General features: G+C 52.8%; 1 protein-coding gene across 1 annotated transcript; it reads right to left on the reverse strand.

Annotated features, from left to right (window-relative positions):
• Positions 1 to 1497: 1497 nt before the first annotated feature.
• On the reverse strand, positions 1498 to 23227 carry CCKBR (cholecystokinin B receptor). Its single transcript, XM_029050701.2, has 6 exons — positions 23065 to 23227; positions 9115 to 9366; positions 7552 to 7801; positions 6370 to 6500; positions 5119 to 5633; positions 1498 to 1640 (listed from the first exon to the last, which is right to left on the reverse strand). Exons 1-6 carry the CDS (start codon positions 23189 to 23191, stop codon positions 1608 to 1610), a joined length of 1308 nt encoding a protein of 435 aa, XP_028906534.1. The 5' UTR covers positions 23192 to 23227; the 3' UTR covers positions 1498 to 1607.
• Between the last annotated feature and the right edge of the window lie 2227 nt (positions 23228 to 25454).

Consider the following 25454-nt stretch of genomic DNA (forward strand, 5'->3'; position numbering starts at 1 on the left):
ACTGGACAGACATACGCATAGTTAAGGGATGGGCTATTACTCGGGCTAGAGGACCATTCAATGAGGACCATTTCATAAACTCTGAGGGGCTGCCCGCTTTAGATATTAGCCACTCGAACACCTACCAATTACATTCTTATGGTATTTCTTGGCTAGAGAATCCCTCCTGTCATTTTCACAGGCAAACAAGAGACGCAGGCATTTTCATGTGCAGCAGTGACACTGTATATGTACCTATAAATATGCACATTTCTCTATACAGATAGTATATGCCTATATACTGCCATACCTCCATATATCAATCAGTCACTCAATCAATCAGTGGTATTTCCTAAGCTTTTACTGTGCGCAGAAGACTGTACTAAGCACTTGAGAGAGTACAATGCGACAGAGCTGGTTGACAAGTTCCCTGCCCACAGGGAGCTTACAGTCTAGAGAGGAGCTTACTACATATATATATATATATAAATTGAAACTTTACATCTAGTTTTTGCTAGGTGTAGTGATGGGTAGAATCATTTATGGCCGCGATGGGCCCCTGAGTTGTATTCTTCCTACCCGTACACACTCTACGCACCCTCCCAGCAGCACCCAGATGCTCTTGGAGAGACATGGACACAAATACCCACGCCCACACAGATCTACCCAGAGATACAGACGCGAATACTCTTATAAGCATCCTCACCCACCCACAAGCAGACACACACATACTGAATAAACACCCAGTGTCGCACACAAAGGCAGTCAATGTCAGTCACAGAAATAGGCACACAAAGAGGCAGCGACACACAGGCAGGCACCACCATTCCCAGGGCAGTAGGTGGGGGAGCTGTATGATTCCCGTGGCCCCTGGGGGTCCTCAATCCCGTCTCCTCCCACCTAGACTGGAGCAGGCAGTCTTCCTGCTCCCACCGATGCACTTCGCAGTGACCCCTCGGCCAGGGGTGCCGCTCAGGTGGGGCCTGGCGGCCGGTGGGGGGAGCGGAAACTAGCGGCCTCCAGGAGGACGAGGCCCTGACTTCAGCGATTGACAAATTTGGGGTGGAGATGGATGAGGCTCTGGGCAGGAAAATGGGGAGGGGACACTGGGGACAGGGTAAAGATGTCATGCTCCTACTGTTTAATAAGTATGGTGTTTGTTAAGCACCTATCATGTGCCAGACACAGATCCTGTCTCATGTGGGGCTCGGAGTCTCAATCCCCATTTTACAGATGAGGTAACTGAGGCTCAGAGAGGTAATTGAGGCAGAGCCGGGGTTAGAATCCATGACCGTCTGGATCCCAAGCCCGTGCTCTATCCACTACGCCATGCTGCATACCAGCTCGTGCTCAGAAGGGGGACTCGGGGTTGGACTCTGGGTGGGTGAAGCTGATTTAGGGGAGCAGGGCCACTTCGGAGGGGCCAGCCCAGAACCTCAACGTTGCCCGGCCCCCCATCCCTGCCACACCTCGTCCTCGGCCCCCACCCATCCTGCCCCTCATAGAATGACAACGGGGAAACAAACACCAGACTCGTTTATTCCGACTTCCAACTTCAGACCGTCTGGGCTTCCCAGCATTTTCCCTGGTGGAATTCCTCTCTTCCCATCTTCTCGGAGGCCTGGGGCTCAGCCGATGGGGTTTGAATTCACTCCCTGCAGCTGGAGGATAAAGTTCAGTTGAACCCGAGGCTGGGGGAAAGGAGGAGGCCAGATTTGGGGGGCTCAGGAGGGCAGAGGACACAACCCCGACTCTACCAATTGCTTATTATTATGGTCTTCGTCAAGCGCTTACTAGGTGTCAAGCACTGTTCTGAGCGCTGGGGTAGATACAAGTTAATCAGGTTGGACACAGTCCCTGTCTTATGTGGAGCTCAGAGTCTAGGAAGGAGGGAGGAGGATTTAATCCCCATTTTACAGATGAGGTAACTGAGGCACCGAAAACTGAAGTGACTTGCCCAAGACCACACAGCGGGTAAGCGGCAGAGCTGGCATTAAGACCCAAGTCCTCTGACTCCCAGGCCCGTGCTCTTTCCGTTAGGCCATACTGCTTCTCTATTGCGTGAGATCTTGGGCAAGTCCCTGCATCTCAGTAAATGGGGATTAAATGCCTTTTTCCCCTCTTGCTTAGACTTTGAGCCTCTTGTGTATCAGAGACTGTGTCCAACCTGATTAACATGTATCTACCCCAGCATACAGCTCAGTGTTCAACACATAGTAACTACTTAATGACTACCATTAAAAAAAGCACACATCCCGAAAAACAAGTAAACAGAAAAACCTGGGATGGGCCACCCAGTCCGGGGAGACCTTTCACGCTGCAGCCTGTTGCCCTACTATCGGTCTCATCGGTCAATCAGCCGATCGAACAACGGTATTTATTGAGCATTTATTGGGTGCAGAGCTGTCCAGAGGAAAGAATGCTGCTCTGGGGATCAGGAGACCTGGATTGTAATCCTGGTTCTGTCTGCCGGGATGCTCCACCAGTGGCGAAGCTTTCCGGCTGAAGAACCGAGTTGGAGGTATCCTGTGAGATGGACAGGCCCAGCAAGAGGTTTGACGATGAAGCAGCGTGGCTTAGTGGAAAGAGCACGGACTTGGGATCAGCAGTCGTGGGTGCTAATCCCGGCTCTGCCTCTTGTCAGCTGTGTGACTTTGGTCAAGTCACTTAACTTCTCTGTGCCTCGGTGACCTCATCTGTAAAATGGGGATTAAGACCGTGAGCCCCTCGTGGGGCAACCTGATAACCCCAGCGCATACAGCAGTGCTTGGCACATAGTAAACGCTTAACAAATACCCTCATAATCGTTATTATTATTATTACGACCTGGCTAACTGGGAGCCCCATGTGGGACAGGGACTGTATCCAGTCCCATTTGCTTGTCTCCATCCCAGAGTTTAGTATACTGCCCGGCGCACAGTAAGCGCTTAACAAATAACAGAGTTATTATCAGAGGTGAAGACTGCAGTGGGCTCTAAGGCAATCATCTTCTGAGCTTTGGTGCCCCGGCACAGAATGGCCTCGCTGGGGCTATCACCTCGGCCTGCGTGCCGAGCCCGTCCACCGGCACTTCGCCCCGCACTGCACTAGTCCGGTCCACTACTGGTGGACTGCTACTGGACTACTATTGGTGGACTACTACTAGTTCCCTGCCGGTCCACTAGTGCGCGGCACCCCGGGCCCAGTGCGAAGACGACTGGTGGGGACGAAGGAAGCATGAATGGCACTGGGCAAGGGCTGATTCCCGGCGGGACACTCCATCAATCAATTATCCCACTGTTGAATAGAGATTGTCTCTGTCTGTTGCCGAATTGTACCTTCCAAGCGCTTAGTACACAGTAAGTACTCAATAAATATGAATGAATGAATGCCTACTGTGTGCAGAGCACTGTACTAAGCGCTTAACTCAACAACTAAAGTCAGTGGTGAGGTCTGACTTCCAAGTAGGTGGCTCCAGCCACGGGGGGCAGGCATGTTAGGGGATGATCCATCAATCCAAGGCATTTATTGAACACTTACTGTGTGCAGAGCACTGTATACTATGCGCTTGGGAGAGAAGCAGCACGGCCTAATGGCTAGAGCACGGGCCTGGGAGTCAGAAGAACCTGCGTTCTAATCCGCCTCCACCACTTGCCTGCTGGGTGACCTCGAGCAAGTCACTTAACTTCTCTGTGCCTCAATTCCCTCTTATGTAAAAAGGGGATTTAAGTCTGAGAGCTCCACGTGGGACAAGGACTGTGTCCAACCTGATTAGCTTGTATCTATCCCAGCGCTTAGAATGGTGCTTGACACATAGTAAGTGATTAACAGTCGCCATCGTTATCACTCTTATTAGAATGATACAATAGAGTTAGTAATAATAATAATAAGTTGGTAGACATGATCCTGCTCACAAGTAGCTCACGGACTAGAGGGATAGGAAGAAGTGGGGACCCAGGGTGCTGGCTATCTTCCCAATTCATCCAGGGCCCTGAGCCCCTTTTCTGCGGCATTGTGTCCTTTGCACCCCCAAACCTAAAAGTACTCTAGGAGATCCTCAGTTCCCCAATACCACTGCACCACCCTCTGCAGCCCTTTACACCCTGCCCATCCAAGCCCACTGAACAATAATAATAATTGTAGTATTTGTTAAACGCTTACTATGTGCCAGGCACCGTACTAAGCGCTGGGGTAGATACAAGTTAATTGGGCTAGGCTCATCCCTGTCCCATGTGGGGCTCACAGACTTAATCCCCATGGTCCAGATCAGGTAACTGAGGTACAGAAAAGTTGTGACTCGCCCAAGGTCACAAAGCAGACAAGTGGCAGAGCCGGGGTTAGAACCCAGGTCTTTTTGACTCCCAGGCCTGTGTTTTATCCACGAGACCACGCTTCCTCTCAGCGTGAATCCTGACCGCCAGGCCCACTGCCTTGGATGCCGGGAACTGAGGGAGAGGGCGGGCTCGGCCGGGCCGAGTGTTCTCCCTCCCTATTTACCCAGGTCTGGGTGATTTGCCCTGCTCCCCTTCCTCTTCCCCTCTCTGCCAGGGGCTCCCTGGGGCCTAAGGGCCGAGTTAACTACATGCTCATATGAGGGCAGAGGGCCCCAGATGGAGGGATCAGAATGCAGAGCTGGAGGCTCAGCCGGGACGAAGGGTCTCGGGACAGGAGCTGATTAGGGATTGGCGTGCTTCAGGCCTCTCAGGGGTGAAATCCTTCAGATTCGGGGGGATAGGGCGGATCTGCAGGGTCCCTGGCACCTCCTTTATTCAGGACTCAGGCTTGAGGGCAAGGCCTAGCCTGGATGTGGTGATAGGGGAGGGACGGAGGGGACGATGGGGAGGCGGTGGAGAGGGAGGAGGGCAGCCTCAGAGCCTCATTCCTAGAGCGAAGGACACCTTAAAGCCCCAGTCCTGGGGAGGAGCTGTGTTGGGAGAGGAGGGCAGACTCAGAGCCTCAGCCTTGTAGTCGAGGGCAGCAGCAGCCCTGGGGAGGAGCTGGGTTGGGGGAGGAATCTTCAGTCCTAGGGCGGCAGACAGGAGGGAGGAAAGGAGGATGCTAGGAAGGGAGTGGGGGTGGCCGGCCGGGGGCCCGGGGAGGGAACTCGAGGTCTCCCCTGGAGCCATTTTGCGGGAGTCAGGGGGCGCCCAGAGTGCTGACCGTGGTGTAGCTGAGCCTGGAGAGGGTGGTGGCCGTGTGCGGGTCATCCTCGGGCAGCGGGCGAGGCCGGGGGCGGGCCGGCCGGGGACGGCAGCGGGTGCAGGTGGCCAGGCAGGCTTGGCGGAACCGGCGGTTCATGAAGCAGTAGACGAGCGGGTTGACGCAGGCGGAGGTGTAGCTGAGCAGGTGGATGAAGGAGATGGGGGTGCCGGACAGGGCTCCGTGCGCCCCGTCGGGGTCGAAGGCCCGCCAGGTGTTGGCAGTGTACAGGGGCAGCCAGCACAGGAAGAAGAGCGCCACGATGACCAGCAGCATGCGGATCACCCGCTTCTTGGCCACCAGCTTGGCTTCCGAAGGGCTGGTGCGGGCCCGGTCCGGAGGGGCGGGGGCGCGGCTGGGGGTCAGGGCGGACAGCTCCATGGCCTGGCGCGGCTTCGAGAGCTGCAGGTAGCACCCGTCTCCTTCGTCGCAGGCTGGGGAAGGACCAGGGCTGGGCCCCACCCCGTTCTTGGGAGCTGGACAGGGATGGGCAGGGGTCAGGGTAGGCCAGCGGTGCACTGCGCCACTCCCCACCGACCACCTCATCCCCATGGGCGGCCTCCTCTCTCTGACCTCTGCAGCCCCGTCCTTCCCTTCTGTTGACATCGGCCCTGGTTTGGCACCGGGGCTTTGCCTCTTCTGTTCTCTGGCCAGCTTCTCATTCCCCAGGCCAGATTCTGCCTCTGGCCTTTCTTTCCCTCTGCCCTTCCAGCTCCTCAGTCCTTGTCCTGGGCCCCCACCCTGTCCTTTTCCTCATCCTCCTCCTCTTCCTCCCCATTGACTTCCTTCTCCCCCCTTCCTCTTCCTTTTCCTCCTTCTCCTCCTCCTTCTCCTCCTCCTTCCCCTCTTCCTCCTTTTCCTTCCCGCTCCTCCTCTTTCCCCTCTTCTCGCTCCTCCCTCTCTTCCTCCTCCTCTTCCTTTCTTCCCCAGTCCTCCTGCCCCCAAACATTTTTCTCCAGTCCCCTAAATTCTCTCCAGACTAATCTCATTTTGGACAAGGACTTTGTTATACTGAACTCTCCCCAGCGCTCAGTTACAAGCACACAGTAAGTGCTCGATAAATATGATTGACTGATTCCTGGGCTCTACCTTCTGGCCAGCTGCCCTCGTCCCCCAGTCCTCCAACTCTCGGCTCTGACCCTGGCGTCCCCCCACCCCTCCCACGGCAGCCGGGTCTCTCAGCCTTCATCGGCCGCGGGCTCTGAGCCCTACCTTTTCCCGGACTCTGCTGCAGCTCGGCCTCGAAGCGCATGCTTAGGTAGAGCTCACGGGAGATGAGCCCGTAGGCCACAGCCATCACCACCCCGGGGATGAAGAAAAGGAGGAGCAGGAGCAGCACGGCCCTGGGGGAAGGAGTGAGGAGCGGTTACCCTGGACCCTCAGAACCGCCAGGCCCTCACCACCCATCCCGACCCCGGCCAGTCGGGCCCACCCTCTGGAGCCCGCAATTTACAGTCCATCTAGACTGTAAGCTCCTCCTCTAGACTGTAAGCTCCTTGTGGGCAGGGAATGTGGCTACCAATTCTGATATATTACACTCCCCCAAGCACTCTGTAAACAGTATGCGCTTGATAGAGTGGTCTGATCATGATCCTCAAAGGAGGATGGGAGAGGAAAGTGTCCGGGGAGAAGGGGAAGGGAAGGGTGGGGCCTGGAGGGGAGGAAGGAGAGAACTGGGGAGTGGAAGGGAAGCAGAGTAAGAAGCTGGGGGATCAAGAAGAGGAGGAGAGACAGGAGGAGGAAGAGCAGGAGGAGGAGAAATAGGAGATGCCTGTCTATTTCTTTTGTTTTGTTGTCTGTCTGCTCCTTCTAGACTGTGAGCCCATTGTTGGGTAGGGATTGTCTCTATCTGTTGCCGAATTGTAATTTCCAAGCGCTTAGTACAGTGCTTTGCACACAGTAAGCACTCAATAAATACAATTGAATGAATATGAGGAGGATGAGCAGGAGGAGGAGAAACAGGAGGAGAAGGAGGAAGAGCAGGAGGAGGAGAAGAATCAGGAGGAGGAGAAACAGAAGGAAGAGGAACAGAGGAGAAGGAGGAGGAGGAGGACGAGGAGAAGGAGGAGGAGATACAGGAGCAGCAGGAGGAGGAGGAAGAACAGAGGAGGAGGAGGAAGAGGAAGGGGAGGAGGAGATGGAGGAGGAGTAGTAGGAAGTACAGAGGAGGAGGAGAAGAAGGAGATAAAGGAGTAATATTAGGAGCAACAGAGGTGGAGGAGGGACTTGAGGAGGAAGAAAAGGAAGGATGGAGGAGGAACAGGAGGAGGAGTAAGAACAGGAGGGGGAAGAACTGGAACACGAGAAGGAGGATGAGGAGAAGGAGGAAGAGGAGGAAGGAGCTGAGATTCAGGGCAAGGATGGGGTCCATGGGGGTCCTCAGGGTGGGCTCACCAGGCTTGCTTGAAGCGTGTGCTGGGCCACATGTGGCTGCACTGGAGGACGCGGGGCCCGAAGGGCCGGATGGCACTGTAGATGGGGTAGGGCAGCATGAGCAGGGCGGCCAGGAGCCAGGTGGCGGCGATGACCCGGATGGCGTGGGAGCGAGTCTGCCACACGCGAGCCTGCAGCGGCCTGCAGATAGCACTGTAGCGCTCCAGGGCGATGGCCACCAGGCTGAAGGTGGACACGCTGACCGACACCCCTGAGGATGGAGGACGGAGGACGGGTCAGGCGTCACCGAGGGGCCGGGAAGGGGACACAAGCACATTAGTCAGCCAACTGGCGCTCACCATCTCCCCTCATTCCCAATTCTGCCTTTTCCCCTCCGTAACTCCTGCCCTCTCCTAGCACCTCCCCCTCCATCCCTTCCTTCCCGCCGACTCCACCTTTACACTCTCCCATGACGATCATAATGAATAATTATGGTATTTGTTAAGCACTTACTATGTGCCAAGCACTGTTCTAAGCGCTGGGGTAGATACAAGGTAAATGAGTTGTCCCACATGGGGCTCACGGTCTTCATCCCCGTTTTGCAGATGAGGTAACTGAGGCACAGAGAAGTTAAGTGGCTTGCCCAAAGTCACATAGCAGATAAGCAGAGGGGGCAGGATTTAGAACCCACTTCCTCTGACTCCCAAGCCCTCCATTCTTGCCATTAAACCACGCTGCTTTTTGTGGTATTTGTTAGGCGCTCACTAAGCGCCAATCACGGGGGCAGATAGCTACAATTTATTATAATTATTATTATATTTGTTAAGTGCTTACTATGTGCCAAGCACTGTTTTAAGTGCTGGGGTAAATACAAGTTAATCAGGTTCGGCACCTTAATCAGGGCCGACACAATCCCTGTCCCACGGGTCGCTCACAGTCTGACTGGGAGGCAGAACAGGTATTGAATCCCCACCATTTTACCGATGATATCGAATCCCCCCCGTTTTACCAATGAGGGAATTGAGGCCCAGAAAAGTGAAGTGACTTGTCCAAGGTCACACAGCAAGCGAATGGCAGAGCCAGGATGAGAACCCGGGTCCTCTGACTCCTAAGCCCCTGCTCTTTCCACTGGGCCACGTGCCACCTTGCCCCCATAGTGCTCACTGTATTTTTTAGAGACTTCTTGAAGTGCCGGTGGGAGGGGGAGAACATCGATTGGACTGTGAGCCTGTCATTGGGCAGGGATTGTCTCTGTTGCCGAATTGTACATTCCAAGCGCTTAGCATAGTGCTCTGCACATAGTAAGCGCTCAATAAATACTATTGAATGAATGAATGAATTCCAGGAAGGGAATGAGGAAGGGGGAAAGCACCGTGTTTTCCAAGGATACTATCCTCTCACTGTCCTTTGCCGCAAGGAACACGCCAACTTCCTGCCACCTCCCAACTCATCATGGGCCAGCTCCCAGCCCGGCACACACCGACCTTTCCGGGCAATGCCCACTCCTTCCTCCCCCTGTTGTCAGGGCTGTCTGTTCCCTCCTCCCTCCCCTCCCACTCCCACCCGGATCGGGGTCTCCCTCACCCATGAGGTAGGCGACGGCCTTGCAGACGCCGGAGCCGAAGACGAAGGAGCCCATGAGGTTGGGCAGCAGGGTGAAGGGCATGCAGCAGATGGCCAGGAGCAGGTCGCTGACGGCCAGCGAGAGCAGGAAGGCGTTGGTGACCGTGCGAAGCCTTCGGCTCAGCCCCAGCACCGTGATGATCAGGAGGTTTCCCCCCACGCTCAGCGTGAAGATGACCACGTAGAGAAGGATCCTCACTGTCAGTTCCAGTTCTGGGCAGTGGGGAGACGGAACAGTCCAGGACCAGTTCAGAGTCCCTCCCCCCGCCCCCCGACCGTGGCTGCCCTCCATATCCCTTTAGACTGTAAAAAAAAAAAGTTTGTATTTGTTAAGCGCTTGCCACGTGCAGAGCACCGTTCTAAGCTCTGGGGTAGATACAGGGTAATCAGGTTGTCCCACGTGAGGCTCACAGTTCATCCTCATTTTACAGATGAGGCACAGAGAAGTGACTTGCCCACGGTCACACAGCTGACCAGTGGCAGAGCAGTGAGAAGCAGCGTGACTCAGTGGTAAGAGCACGGGCTTTGGAGTCAGAGATCATGGGTTCAAATCCCGGCTCGGCCACTTGTCAGCTGTGTGACTTTGGGCGAGTCACTTAACTTCTCGGTGCCTCAGTTACCTCATCTGTAAAATGGGGATCAAGACTGTGAGCCCCACGTGGGACAACCTGATCCCCCTGTGTCTCCCCCAGCGCTTAGAACAGTGCTCGGCACATAGTAAGCGCTTAACAAATACCAGCATTGTTATTATTATTATTACAGAGCAGACTGTAAACTCACTGTGGGCAGAGAACCTGTCTATCAACTATACTGCATTCTTCTAAGCACTCAGGACAGTGCTCTGCACACAATAAGTGCTCAATAATATCACTTATTGATTCCTCCAGATTTCAGCTTCACCCCTGTCTATCTGGTCAGCAGTGCCCCTCCACACCCAGATTCCCCCAGTTCTTGCCCCTCCTCTTCACCAGACATGTCCTACCCCCCTCCTGCTGGACTCGGCTAGTCCCCTTCTTCCTCACACAGATTGCTCCAGTTCTCTCTTAGCACTTGTGAATCTCTCTATTGCTGAACTCGTTGGCCTCTGGACCTGAATCACGATGATAATGACAGTAATTGTGGTGTCCGTCAAGGCTGACTACCCGAAGCGTGGCTTAGTGGATACAGCACGGGCCTGGAAGTCAGGAGGACCTGGGTTCTAATCCCTAATCTGCCCCATTTCTGCTCTGTGACCTCGGGCAAGTCACTTAACCTCTCTATGCCTTGGCTATCTCATCTGTTAAATAGGGGTAAGAGTGAGAGCCCCATGTGGGACAGGGACTGGATCCAGCCTGATTAATTTGTATCTACCCCAGTGCTCAGAACCGTGCTTGGCACACAGTAATTGCTTTAACGAGTAACAATATTATAATTATTTTTATTATTATGAAGAGCACTGAGCTAAGCACTGGGATAGGCACAAGATAATCGGACCAGATACAGTCTCTGTCCTACCGTGGACCCACAGTTGAAGGAGAGGAAGAAGCCACATTCTACGAGGCTTTGAGTGATTCTATTACTGGGCCACTTAGTCCCCCAGGGTTCTTTCTCCCGGTGGAAACAGGGCGATTAGAGGAACCAGGGTCTCGTTGACTTTCTGGACCCCCATCCTCAAAGCCAAGGATAGACCACCCAAAGCCTGGCACAAATCTTAGACTGTGAACTCCCTGAGAGACCGGGACCCTGTCTAATTCCCACCTGTATACTCTCACCCAGCACTTACTACAGGGCTGTGCACATAGTAAGAGCTTAATTATTATTACTATTATCATTATTATATTTGTAGTAAATTATATATGTAGTATTATATATGGAGTAAATACAAATTAATCAGGTCAGATGCAATCCCTGCCCCAGATGGAGCTCATAATCTCAGTAAATACCAGTAATGTTCAAATCTGCTTCCTTTTTGAAATGTGCCACGCTCGTTGAGGGCTGGGAATGTGTTTGATGTTGGATTTTACTTTCTCAAGCGCTTAGTACAGTGCTTTGCACACAGTAAGCACTCAATAAATATGATTAATAATAATAATAGTGGTCATTGCTGAGAAGCCCTGGGCAAAGTTACATAGGATGCTTTCCCGCCAGTGTGCAGCTGTGGGAGACAAACTGGGCCTGTAAAAAATACCAAAAGACCTGGGGTCTGGACCTGGTCCGCTTGGGTCTGCTGGGTGACTTTGGGCAAGTCACTTGTCCTCTCTGAACCTCAGTTTTCACATCAAGATAATAATACTCTGAGATTGTGAGCTCCACAAGGGAGTGGGACCATGTTTAATTCCCACCTGTGTATTCTCTCCCAGCGCTTGGTAAAGTGCTCAGTAGACAGTAAACACTTAATAAATACTATTAATCAGTCAGTCAGTGCTGAAAGAGCACTCAATTTATTGAATGTGCAGAACACTGTACTGAGTCCTTGGGAGAGTACAATGTAACAGAGTTGATAGATGCATGAGCTACTAATGCCTTCCACCCCCAACTGCTCAGGAATGTTGTGAAGACAAAATATGCTAACTGGTGGGAAAGTGCTTTGGAAAACAAAAAAATTAGGGAAGCAGTATGGTCTAGTGGATAGAGCATGGGCCTGGGAGTCTGAAGGACCTGAGTTCTAATCCTGGCTCTGCTACTTGTCAGCTATGTGATCTTGGGTAAGTCACTTTATTCATTCATTCATTCATTCATTCATTCATATTTATTGAGCACTTACTGTGTGCAGAGAACTGTACTAAGTGCTTGGCAATATAACAATAAACAGACACATTCCCTGCTCACTAGGAGCTTACAATCGAGAGTGCCTCAGTTACCTTATCTGCAAAAGGGGATTAAGACCGTGGGCCCTATGGGGGACATGGACTGTGGCCAATCTGATTTGCTTGTATCTATCCCAGCGCTTAGAATAGTACTTGACACGTAGTAAGCGCTTAACAAATACTATCATCGTCATCGCCGAATTGTACATTCCAAGCGCTTAGTACCGTGCACTACACATAGTAAGCGCTCAATAAATATGATTGAATGAATGAATGAATGAATGAATGAATCATCATCAAAGGTGACATTTTCAAGTTAATGTGACTCTTTTCCTGTGGATACTGTCTTGATCTTGGTGTTCGGGGAAGGATGCTGGGTGCTGTAAGATTGTAGTTCGGATGGCCTCGGTCATCTCCGTGGCTCAGTGGAAAGAGCTCGGGCTTGGGAATCAGAGGTCAAGGGTTTGCATCCCGACTCTGCCACTTTGTCAGCTGTGTGACTGTGGGCAAGTCACTTAACTTCTCTGTGCCTCAGTTACCTCATCTGTAAAATGGGGATTAAGATCGTGAGCCTCATGTGGGACAACCTGATTACCCTGTATCTACCCCAGCACTTAGAACAGTGCTCTGCACATAGTAAGCGCTTAACAAATACCAACATTATTATTATTATCTCCAGAAAGCTCTGATTGCAGACAAGAGGATTCCAGGTCTGTCTGGAGAGCCTCTAGCCACTTAGTGTGGTGCTTGGCACATAGTAAGCGCTTAACAAATGGCTTATTATTATTATTATTATTTTTTTTCCTAGCCTGAGTCTTTTCAGATTATCCTGCCTCTGCACTGGTTTGCTGGTGAGATGCTGTGTTAGACTGCACATTGCTGTGCTCATGTCTTGTGCATGATATGCTGCGTGGTTGCTGCCAGCCTAGCAATCCTTCCTGCTGAAAGCAGCGTGGCTCAGTGGGAAGAGCACAGGCCTGGGAATCAGCAGACCAGACTCCTAATCCCAGTTCTCTCACTTGCCTGCTGTGTGACCTTGGGCAAGTCACCTAACTTCTCTGTGCCTCAGTTTCCTCATCTTTAAAATGGGGGTTAAATACCTGTTCACCTTCCCCCCTCTACCACATTTGACTATGAGCCCCTCTTGGGATGGGGAGCGTGTCCTACCTTATTAGCTTGTATCCAACCCAGCACTTAGAATAATGATAATAATAGTGATGATGGTATTTGTTAAGCACGTTTTATGTGCCAGCACTTAGAATAATGATAATAATAGTGATGATGGTATTTGTTAAGCACGTTTTATGTGCCAGGCACTGTACTAAGCACTGAGGTGGATACAAGCAAATTGAGTTGGACACAGTCTCTGTCCCACGTGAGGCTCACGGTCTCAATTCCCATTTTACAGATGATGTAACTGAGGCCCAGAGAAGTGAAGTGACTTGGCCAAGGTCTGAGTCCCAGGCCCTTCCGCTATCCACTATGCTATGCTGCTTCCCACAAACACTCCAATCCCAGCGCTTAGACAGTGCCTGGCACATAGTAAGTGCTTTACGAATTCCACAATTATTATAATTCCCATTGCAGAGAGGAGTTCCTTTGGCCAGAAGAATATCTTTTACCTCCCAGCTACTTCAACGTGGCTTAGTGGAAAGAGCACGGGCTTGAGAGTCAGATGTCATGGGTTCTAATCCCGCCTCTGCCACTTGTCAGCTGTGTGACTTTGGGCAAGTCGCTTCACTTCTCTGTGCCTCAGTTACCTCATCTGTAAAATGGGGATTAAGACCGTGAACCCCATTGTGGAACAACCTCATTACCTTGTAATGAGTGCTAAGTGCTTGAACAGTGCTAAGAACAGTGCTTGGCACGCAGTAAGCGGTTAACAAAAGCCATCATCATCATCATCATCAGGTGAAACCCAAGCTCCACCATCAGAGCAGCTTGACAAAGAGAAATGCAGTGGCATCACGAGAGAAAAACATGGACCGTTTCCACAGATCCCAGCCTCCAGGCCTTCACACCGCAGGACACGAGGAAGAATCATGTGCAGTTTCAAGAGAACTGTGAAGTCGAGAATGATGAGTGAAGAGAGAGCCAGGGGGCTGCAAAACAAGAATGACGGCCCGTAACAGAATGCCTTTTTGTGTGGCGGGGACTGTGGATCCCTCTTTGGCTTTTTCTGCCATAAACACACCCCACTGAGTAAACTCAAGTGTCAGTACTCCCATCAGCGTATATTTCCGTGTATGTGTGTGTGCGAATGAGGCTAAGGCCAGTCGACTGCGGACACTTTCTCCCATATATTGTGAGCACAAGTAAGTTGTCCCCTCTCCACCGTTGTCTTTGGATGGTTGGAACCATTCCACGTCTCCTCCTTCAAGAGGGCTTGGCCATTTCTAACTACAGCCTGCCGGCTTCTTCCGCCCCTCGCAGATGTCTTCTAGCTACATCCTGTTATCCAAAGTTTGGTTCCCTTGGATTTTAAAGCATTTCTCCTGCCCTCCCTGCTTTTGGATGGACAGTTTCAGTTCCCTGTTAGAGCAGCTGGGTGCGTTCCTCACAAATCTGTCTCCCAACACATCCCTCCCGGGGACGGGCGGGTGGGAGGGGAGGAACTTCTGGACTGACCGTGTTTCAGAAGCTTTGTCGTCTGTGACTCGGCCTCGCTGTGTGGTGGCCGGTAAGGACGGTTTGCAAGGGGGCACCGCAAAAAGACTGGGGATGGTATAGTATGGACCGGCCCGCTAATAAATCAATCAGTCTCCCTTTGTGCTCAGAGATGACGAATCCAAAAGTGAGACTTCAGTAGTGGGGAGAGCGTAGCTGTAAAGGTCAGTGAGAAGCCATCAGTCCCGTCCACACTGGCTGCTGGCCAGAATGATCTCGGGCTAGGCTGTTGCGCTTGCTATTTCGGCATCTGCGCTGTGTGCGATTTGGCTTCCTATTCGGTTCGTTTCCCTAACGTCCGGCTCTAAAGAAGTCACCTCGTCCCCGACTGCAGTCCGCCAGGCTGGTCGGTCTGGTGCTGCTGTCTCACAGCGGTTCTGGGCACTGCTGCTTTGTTTAAGGGGGCTATGTTTTCTATGTTCACTGATGACTCTCTCTACCCTCTGCCAGTCCCTTTGGGGCAGGGATTGTGTTTTCTCCTCTCCCTGTCCCTCCCCACAAGCGGGTCTTGGTGCAGGTATTGGGACACAAGGAACAAACTATGGACAGGGGATAGACACACAGATGGTGTAAGGAGGTGAAGATTGACCCTGACAGCCAAGAGCACATAAACCCCCTGTGACAGTCTCTCTAGACTGTAAGTTCATCGTGGGCAGGGAACTTGTCTACCAACTCGGCTATTCATTCATTCATTCAATAGTATTTATTGAGCGCTCATTAAGTGCAGAGCACTGTACTAAGCGCTTGGAATGTACAGTTCGGCAACAGATAGAGACAATCCCTGCCCAATGATGGTCTCAAGTTATATTGTACTCTCCCAAGCACTTAGTAATTAATAATAACTGTGGAATTTGTTAAGCACTTACAAGGTGCCAGGCACTCTACTAAGCACTGGGCTAGGTACAAGGTAATCAGGTTGGATACAGTTCCTGTCCCACATGGGGCTTGTGATGCTAATCCCTATTTTGGAGGTGAGGCAAACGAGGCACAGGTAAATTAAGTAATTTGCCCAAGGTCACACGGCAGACAAGTGGCAGAGCCGGGACTAGAACCGAGATCTTTCTGACTCATAGGGCACTAGGCCACCCTGGTTCTTTACAGTGTTCTGAACATGGTAAGCACTCAATAAATATGATTGACTGGTAGAGGCAGAGAAGCTCATCAGATTCATCTGCATCCCTGGACTTATAGAGGTAGACCTGGTCTCCTGGGAGCTGGTGGGAGGGCTGGGCCAGGCGGGGGGGGGAGGGGGGAAGACAATAAAGCCATTTTCACCTGAGGGGATGAAGCATTTTCACCAGACCATCTGCTGGACCCTCCCAGCTGGCAAGCTCCTGGGGTTGGCTGTGTCACAGTCTGGGATTGTGCTCAGGTGTGGGGGATGGGGAGGGCACGGAGACACAACACTCAGGGTAGGGGGCTGGAGGATTAGGACAGTATGAGAGATAAGGAGGCATGGGGGAATGGAGGATGGGGTGGGGGAGGCCCCGGCCGCTGCGACCTCAGCACAACAGATGATGGGTCTCTCTCCTGTCCCTGTCCAAGTCTAGACTCTCATCTCCTCCCTTCATCTAGGGGAACACCCCAGCCCCCGCAGTCAGATCCCTCCCCTTTCCCATTTCTTGTGGCTGCAATTAGATCTCTCAAAGCCAGAGGGGCTCTGGGGGGAACAACCTCGTCGTGCAGGCACAAAGCTGTCTGCTTCTGCTTGCTCCATTGCCTGCCTTCGCAGTGGCCCAGCCCCAAGGTCAGCCAGAGCCCTGCCCCTCGTCCCCCTCTGCTCACTTGCTTACGGTGTCTGGCCTTCACCCTTCACTGGGCTTTGGATCTTTCTCTGCCACTGGGAGGCATCATGGTCTAGTGGAAAGAACACGCGGTCAGGAGAGCTAGACAACATAGGACCAGGGCTTCAGGGGATCTGGGCATTAGGGGACTGGGGCATCAGAGAATCTGGGGATCAGGGGACTGGGGCATCAGGGGATCTGCAAATCAGGAAACCTGGAGGCTGGGGACTGGGACATCAGGGGACCTGGGCATTAGAGTGGACCTGGGCAGAAGGTCTCTGCTGCTCAACAACTCTCCCTACTAGTGCAGAATGAAACACTAGTAGTAATAAACCTGTCTCTGACATACACTTTTAAAACACAATGCAAAGTCTGTGAAGTGTTTTTTTCTCCCCCAAAGGGCCTACATGGGGCTCACAGACCAAGTAGAAGAGAACTGGAATTCTCATCCTCATTCTGCAGATGAGGGAACTGAGGTCCAGGGAAGTTAAGTGACTTAACCAAGCAGGTACTTGGATGAACTGGGATTGGAACCCAGGACCTCTGCCTCCTAGGCCCCTGCTCTTTCTACTAAGCCATGCTCAGACTGTCAACCTGCTGTGGGCAGGGATTATCTCTTTTTATTGCTGAATTGAACTTTCCAAGCACCTAGTACAGTGCTCTGTACACAGCAAGTGCTCAATAAATACAACTGAATGATTGAAAGGCTGGGGTATCAGGAGATTTGGGGGGTTGGTCAGGAGGCTGTGGTATCAGGAGGCTGAAGCATTAAGGGGCTTGGGCATCAGGAGTCTGGGGCATGATAGTACCTGGGCACCAGAGAATTAGGGTGTCATCAGACTGGGACATCAGGACATCAGATTCTATTTATTTTGATGGTATTGATGCCCGACTACTTGTTTAGTTTTGCTGTTTGTCTCCCTCTTTTAGACTGTGAGCCCGTTGTTGGGCACGGATTGTCTCTGTCTGTTGCCGAATTGTACATTCCACATGCTTAGTACAGTGCTCTGCACACAGTAAGTGCTCAATAAATACGATTGAATGAATGAATGCATCAGGACACCGGGACATCAGGAGACCCAGACATCAGGGGACTAGGTGACTTTGGACAAGCCTCACTCCCTTTCCATCTCAGTTCATGAGCACCGGGGAGGCCAGCAGAGCATTAGGACTGGCACCAAAGAGGCAAAGCCACCAGCCCAGCCCACCTCTTTGAGCCGGAAAGAGGCCTGAGGTGGAGGCTGGTTGTCACTACTTTTGGTGGAGGGCAGACCGCGACTTTGGTCCTGAAGGCAACTCTGGCCGTGTCCTCCAGCATGGCCGCAGAAAGGGGGTGTGGGAAAGAGGAGGATGGGGTGAGGAGGCCCTGGATGCTAAGACCCTGGCTCTGGCTCCCTGGCCTGGCTTGCCCTGGTACCACCGCCTAGTGTGGGCACGTGAACCCCTGCAGCTGTAGCAGAGGTTGAACTAGTGCAGCAGGTGATGCTAAATGCCCTCTGCTTTTTCTCCCTCTTTGCATTCCCTCCTCTCCATCTTCACTTACCCATGTTTCCCCCCTCTTTTTATGGTATTTGTTAAGCATTTACTGTGTGCCAGGCACTGTTCTAAGCACTGGGATAGATACAAGGTAATCAGGTTGGACACAGTCCATGTCCCATTTTGCTAGAGAAGTTGACTTGCCCAAGGTTGCCCAGCAGAGAAGGGGCAGAGTCAGGATTAGAACCCAGGTCCTTCTGACTCCCAGGCCTGTGCTCTATCCGCTAGGCAACACTGCTTCCTAGCTTCTTTTCCTCCTCCTCCTCCCTTCCCTCTTTTTCCCCCACCTCGCCCCATCCCCTCATTGCTCCACCCCAAAATCTCCTCTGTTGATACCCTGATAATCATAACAATAATAATTTGTTAAGACCTTATGTCTTAAAACCTAAGGTGAAAACAAGATAATCAGATCAGACACAGTCGCAGATCCACACAGGAACCACAGTCTATGTGGAAGGGAGAGTGGGTATTTTATAGATGAGAAAACTGAGGTATAGAGAGGCTAAGCAGACCAGTGGCAGAAATGTGATTAGATCTTAGGTCTCCTGATTCTTGGTCCCTTCATCTGTGAAATGGAGATAAAAAATTTCCACCTCTCCCTAATAATACTAATTGTATTTGTCAAGTGCTTACTATTGGCCGAGGACACTGCTAAACATCAGCGTATACACAGTCTCCATCCCAGACAGGGGTCACACGCTAAGAAGGAAGAAGAAGGGGTATTCAATCCCCATTTAGCCAATGAGGAAACTAAGGCACAGAGAAATTAAGTGCCCAAGGTCCCTTGGCAGACACATGTCAGAACTGGGATTACAATCCAGGTCTCCTAACTCCCAGACTCACGCTCTTTCCACTAGATAAGGTTGCTTCTGCCTATCTCACAGGGCCGTTGAGAGTCTCTAAACTGTAATCTCACTGCGTACTGGGAAAATGGCTAACAACTCTGTTGTACCGTGCTCTCCCAAGGGCCCTTTCTCTTCCAAGAGGCCTCCCCTGACTAAGCCTTCTCTTCCTCTTCTCCCACTTCCGTCTGCATCACCCTGACTTGCTCCCTTTAGTCATCCTCCCTCAGCCCCACAGCACTTATGTACATATCTGTGTAACTTATTTATTTATATTAAGGCCTGTCTCCCCATCTCAACCGTAAGCTCGCTGTGGGCAGGGAATGTGTCTATTGTATTGTATTTATTCATTCATTCAATAGTATTTATTGAGCGCTTACTATGTGCAGAGCGCTGTACTAAGCGCTTGGAATGGACAAATCAGCAACAGATAGAGACAGTCCCTGCCCACTGATGTGCTTACAGTCTAATTGTACTCTCCCAAGCGCTTAGTGCAATGCTCTGCACACAGTAAGGGCTCAATATATATGATTGAATGAATGAGTACAGTGCTCTGCACACCGTAAGGACTTAATAAATATGATTGATTCATAAAATGAAATGATGGTTATGAAAATAGGGAAAAAAAGAGATACACAAATGCGAAGTCTCATCACCATTACTGTTAGTTGGGTGACCTGCTTCCTTTGGAGGTATCCAGCTGCTTGGTCACTTAAACCTGCTGCTAGTTTTTCTGTAGCCCTCCCACCCCCTCCGGGGTTCTACCACTGTCTGGGTCCCCTCCCCGCCCTCCGCCAGCCCTCTGCCTACAACATAGATCCCATGAAGCCCCAGCTCAGATACCCATTTTTGCTGGAGGCCAGTGGGACTACCCTCTACCACGTGCCTGCCTTCTCTCCACCCTTGTCCTGTCTCAGCTCACCCTCCCATCCACCCACCCTCTCTGCTGGCAGCTCCCCGTGTCTTTCTCCTTTGAATTTTTGCCCCAGCTGCTGTAGCATGGCTTAGTGGAAAAAGCCCGGGTTTGGGAGACAGAGAGCATGGGTTCTAATCCTGGCTCTGCCGCCTGTCAGCTATGTGACCTTGAGACAAGTCACTTAACTTCTCTGTGACTCAGTTCCCTCATCTGTAAAATGGGGATGAAGACTGGGAGCCTCACGTGGGACAACCTGATGACCCTGTATCTACCCCAGCGCTTAGAACAGTGCTCTGCACATAGTAAGTGCTTAACAAATACCAACATTGTTATTATTATTATTACATGATAGATATAGAATAATAATGTCAACTGTCATGTCAACTGTCAAACTGTCAAACTGTCAAACTGTCATGTCATGTCAAAATGTCAACTGTCACACGGAGAAGCAATGTGGCTCAGTGGAAAGAGCCTGGGCTTTGGAGTCAGAGGTCATGGGTTCGATTCCCGGCTCTATCACTTGTCAGCTGTGTGACTGTGGGCAAGTAACTTAACTTCTCTGTGCCTCAGTTACCTCATCTGTAAAACGTGGGACAACCTGATTACCCTGGATCTCCCCCAGCGCTTAGAACAGTGCTCTGCACATAGTAAGCGCTTAACAAATACCAACATTATTATTATTATTAATGGCATTTGTTAAGCGCTTACTATGTGCTAAGCACTGTTCTAAGCACTGGGGAGGATACTAGGTGATAGGGTTGTCCCACATGGGGCTCACAGTCTTAATCCCCATTCTACAGATGAGGTAACTGAGGCACAGAGAAGTCAAGTGTCTTGGCCAAAGTCACACAGTTGACGGGGGGGTCGAGCCGGAATCTGAACCCATGATTTCTGACTCCTAAGCCCGCGCTCTTTCCACTGAGCCACGCTGCTTCTCAAATGAACCCAAGGCAGTCAGAGTCATATCAGGAGTGAGTTTGGTCAAGGATTGGGCAGGTAGGCTGGAGGGTACAGCTGGGATGATTCAAGGAGAAAGTGATCAAGAGCTGGGAAAGAAAGAACCGGGGGGGATGAAGGAGGCCGTTATCCAGGAAAAAAGAGGCTGGGTGAGGAGGGAAGTTGTTAGCCAGGAAATTAGAGGCTGGGCAAGGAAGAAGGCTGTTAGCCAGAACAGAGAGGCTAGGCAAGGAAGGAGGCAGGCTGTTAGCCAGGAACAGAAAGGCTGGGCATAGAGCAGCATAGGTAACTGAGGCACAGAGAAGTTAAGTGACTTGCCCGAAGTCACACAGCTGACAGGTGGCGGAGCCAGAATTAGAACCCATGACCTCTGACTACTAAGCCTGTGCTCTTTCCATTGAGTCACACTGCTTTTCTCTCTCTCTCTCTCTCTCTCTCTCTCTGTGTATATATATATATATATATAATGTATATATATATGTCATATATATGTATATGTGTGTTTCTGGCTCTCTGTCGACCTCTGACAAAGTCCCTAAGCAGGTCGGACACACTGGTGAGTTCCCCAGCACCCACTATGGGCAGGACCTGGTCCTGGACGTTCGGTCTGCCGGCTGCCCTCCAGGGACCGACGGGATATTGAGAAAGAAAAGACAGGATTGACTCACAGGCAAGGAGAGAGAAAGGGCAAGTGTAAGAGGCATGAAAACACGCAAGAAAAAAATCAGTACAAGTAAGAGACACATCCAAATCGACCCCAGGGAGAAGAGACATCAGAGGGATTCAGGTGGGATTATTCAGGAGGTGGTCTTCCGGTGGGAGATGGGTTTGGGGGATGAGCTTTGAAAGGGACAACCTGGTGGGAGAATGGGCGCAATGGTTTGGGGCTGGAGAGTAGGCGGCAGGGGTAGGGGCAGAAACAGGGGCTGGGGCAGGGATGGGGATAGGGGAGGGACAGCAACAGGGGTTGGGGCAGGGACAAGGCAGGGATAGCAACAGGGGCTGGGGTAGGGACGGGGCTAAGGCAAGGACAAGGCAGGGGCAGCAATAAGGACTGGGGCAGGGAAAGCGACAGGGGCTGGGGTAGGGACAGGAGCAATGCAAGAACAAGGCAGGGAAGGAAACTGAGGTGGGGACGGGGACAAGACAGGGACAATAACAGAGCCTGAGGCAGGGACAGGGATGGGGAGGGATAACAATAGGGGCTGCAGCAGGGACGAGGCAGGGATAGCATCAGGGGCTGGGGCAGGGACAAGGACAAGGACAAGGCAGGGACAGCAACTGGGGCGGGGACAGGGAAAAGACACCAGCAACAGGGGCTGAGGCAGGGAAAGAGACAGGGCAGGGACAGCAACAGGAGCTGGAGCAGGGACAAGGCAGGGACAGCAACAGGGGCTGGGGAAGTGACAGGGATAAGGCAGGGACAAGGCAGGGAACAGCAGCAGGGTCTGGGGTAGGAATAGTTACAGCAACAGGGGCAGGGACAAGGTGGGAAACAGCAACAGGAGCTGGGCCAGGGACAGAAATAAGGCGGGGAGAGGAGTAGGGACAGTTTTGCCCGCGGAGTAAGGAGCAAGGGCTGGGAGTGAGAGACGAGGACGGCTGGGTGATAGGGGTGTGGGCGGGAGGGAGCTGTGGTCAGGAATTCGGATTAGGTAGCAGCAGCGGCAAAGAGCAGGGTTGGGGTGGGGGTGGCGGGGGAGGGCTCCCAGTGGCCAGAGGGAAGAAGGATGAAGGAGGACTCAAACTGGAGGGATGGTGACAGGGGGAGCAGGGGAAGGGAGAAGGGAGGTAGGTGTTGGGCGTTGGTGAGGAGGTAGGCTACGGGGGTGGGAGGTCATAATAATAATAATGATGACGGCATTTGTTAAGCGCTTACTACGTGCCAAGCACCGTTCTAAGCGCCGGGGTGGATGTTGTCCCACGTGGGGCTCAGTCTTAATCCTCCTTTTACAGATGAGGAAACTGAGGCACCCGGAAAGTTAAGTGGTTTGGGTAGGTGATGGGGGTTGGGGGGAGGTAGGTGATGGGGAGGGGAGAGGTAGGTGATGGGAGAGGGGGGAGGTGGGTGATGGGGGTTGGAGGGAGGTAGGTGATGAGGAGGGGGGAGGTAGGTGATGGGAGAGGAGGGAGGTGAGGAGCCATCAGCCAGCGTGAGGGTGGATCCCGACCCCGCCGCCCCTCTCTCCTGGAACTGGGCCTCTCTCCTGGGACCACCTCCTCACCATCAGAGGGGGAACCCAGGAGTCTCCGAAGCCCAGGCCCGGCAGGTGGGGGACGGGAGCTGGGGAGGGGATGCCCACGGGGACCCTGTTCAACCGGGACGGGGGTGTCCGTCGAACCACTGCCCAGGAAAAGGGGGGAAGCGGAAAGGGCCGGGGTGGGAGAAGAGGGGTTGGGGGCTGGGGGGGGGGGACACTGACCTTTGGGGGTCCTGCCGGGGGCCGCCTGGCGCGGGGGGTCGTAGCTGGCGTTCCCAACACTGTCGTTGGCGGGGATGCGGATGGAGCCCAGCGGGACGTCACTCCTGTTGGGGCCGAGCCCCTCCATCCCGGGCCGGGGGAGACCCCTCCCCTGCTCCGGGCTGCCGGCCCCTAGCCGGTCCTTCCGGACACTCAGCGACCCCTCCTTCCTCTGCCCACCTCTCCCCCCACCCCGGTGCCCCCTACTCACCCTCCTTCTGCCCCCCTCTGCCCCCTCCCCCCGTCCCCCCGCTCCTCCTCTTCTCCCGTTCACCCCCCGACTCAATTTCCACTGCCCTGTCTCGTCCTCCTTTGGCCTCTCTCCCCGTCTGTCTCTCTCTGTCTCTGGAGGCGGGAGTCGGGGCCGATGGCCGGCTTGAGGGTGGGCGACGGGTCCCTGGCCTTGCGGGGGGAACGGGAGCTGTCTGGTGCTGACCCCCGCTTCCCCTAAACCTGATCCCCTCCCCGCATCCGAGCTCCGGGCCAGCTCTGGTCTCCGCACCGAGAGGTGGGGAGGGGAGAGGGGCGGGGGGTGGGAGACAGGGGAAAGAAGGGGATGGGACAGAGGGGGGAGAGGGGGAAGGGATGGGAAGGCGGGGAGACCAAATGAGGCGGGGGGGATGCGGGGGAGTGGCGGGCGACACGCACTCCCTTCTCTCTCTGTTCTGGAAGAGGAGGGAGATGAGGGAAGAGGAACAGGGAGGAGGACGAGCTCTCCCTGCTGCAGCCAGGCCCACAGCGCCCAGCCCCTCAACATCCTAACCTGACCCCCCCATCCATCCCCTCCACCCTCAACCCCAGCGCCCAGCCCCCCAGCATCCTAACCTGTCCCCCCTTCATCCATCCCTCTCCACCTTGAACTCCGGCTACCAACCCCCCAACATCCTAATCTGCCCCCTTCCACCCCTTCACCTTCAACTCTGGCACCCATCCCCCCAACATCCTAAAATGCCCCCCCCTTCATCCAACCCCTCCACCCTCACCTCCAGCGCACAACCTCCCAACATCCTAATCTGCCCCCCATTCACCCCTTCACCCTCAACCCTAGTGCCCAGCCCCCAGCATCCTAACCTGCTCCTCCTTCATCCACCCCTTCACTCTCATCTCCAGCCCCCATCCGTCCTCAATCCAGAGTCCAGCCCCCCAACTTCCTAAAATGCCCCCCATTCACTCTCTTCTTTCTCATCTCCAGCTCCCAGCCCCGCAACATCCTAACCTGCCCCGCCATCCACCCTCAACTCCAGGGTTCAGATCCCTAACATCCTAACCCAGGCCCCCATCTCGGCCTTCCCCCGCTCCCCAGCCCCCCAGCATCCCAACCCAGCCTTCACCCCAGGTCCCTTCATCCCAGGTCCCTTCAACCCCAGAGCCCAGTCCCCAACATCGTAATCGAGTCCCCAGCCCCCTAGCATCTAACCCTCAACCTTCTTAGCTCCCCCATTCCATCCTCCAACCCAGAACCCCAAACTCTAGCCCAATCAATCAATCAATCAATCGCATTTATTGAACACTCACTGTGTGCAGAACACTGTACTAAGGGCTTGAGAGAGTGCAACACAACGATATAACAGACACATTCCCAGCCCACATTAAGATTACAGTCTAGAGAGAGTGACAGACATCAATATCAATAAATAAGTTAGGGACATGTACATAAGTGCTGTGGGGCTGGTGGGGGGTGGCGGCGGTGAATAAAGGGAACAAATCTGAGGGATGAGGAAGGAAGCAGGAAAAGAGGAAATGAAGGCTTAGTCAGAGAAAGCTTCTTGGAGGAGATGTGCCTTCAATAAGGCTTTGAAGTGGAGGAAAGTAATTGTCTGTCGGATATGAGGAGGGAGGGAGTTCCGGGCCAGAGGCAGAATGTGGGAGAGAGGTTGGCAGCGAGACAGGTGAGACGGAGGTGCAGTGAGTAGGTTGGCATTAGAGGATTGAAGTGTGTGGGCCGGGTGGTAGTAGGAGAGTCGCCATGTGAGAACGGTTCTGTAGATAAATGCTCTGTGTGGCAGGATGAAGTATGGACTGGAGTCGGGTGAGAAAGGAGGCAGGGAGGTCAGCATGGAGGCTGATACAGTAATCAAAGCGGAATAGGGTAAATGCTTGGATTAACGTGGTAGCAGTTTGGGTGGAGAGGAAAGGGCAGATTTGAAAGATGCTATGAAGGTGGGTTGGATGAGAGAGAGGAGTCAAAGATAATGCCAAGGTTATTCATTCAATAGTATTAAATGAGCGCTTACTATGTGCAGAACACTGTACTAAGCGTTTGGAATGAACAAATCGGTAACAGATACAGACAGTCCCTGCCCTTTGACGGGCTTACAGTCTTGTGCCTGTGAGACCGGAAGAATGGGGAT

This window comes from Ornithorhynchus anatinus, chromosome 2 (genome assembly GCF_004115215.2).
Source record: "Ornithorhynchus anatinus isolate Pmale09 chromosome 2, mOrnAna1.pri.v4, whole genome shotgun sequence".
NCBI lineage: Eukaryota > Metazoa > Chordata > Mammalia > Monotremata > Ornithorhynchidae > Ornithorhynchus > Ornithorhynchus anatinus.

Coding starts and splice junctions, on each gene's coding strand:
- CCKBR (XM_029050701.2), bottom strand. CDS start 23,191: ATGGAGGGGCTCGGCCCCAACAGGAGTGACGTCCCGCTGGGCTCCATC. Junction 7,802..9,114: donor GGCCGTCGCCTACCTCATGG/GTGAGGGAGACC, acceptor CTCCATCCTCAG/GGGTGTCGGTCAGCGTGTCC. Junction 1,641..5,118: donor CCAGGCTCAGCTACACCACG/GTCAGCACTCTG, acceptor TTTATCCTCCAG/CTGCAGGGAGTGAATTCAAA.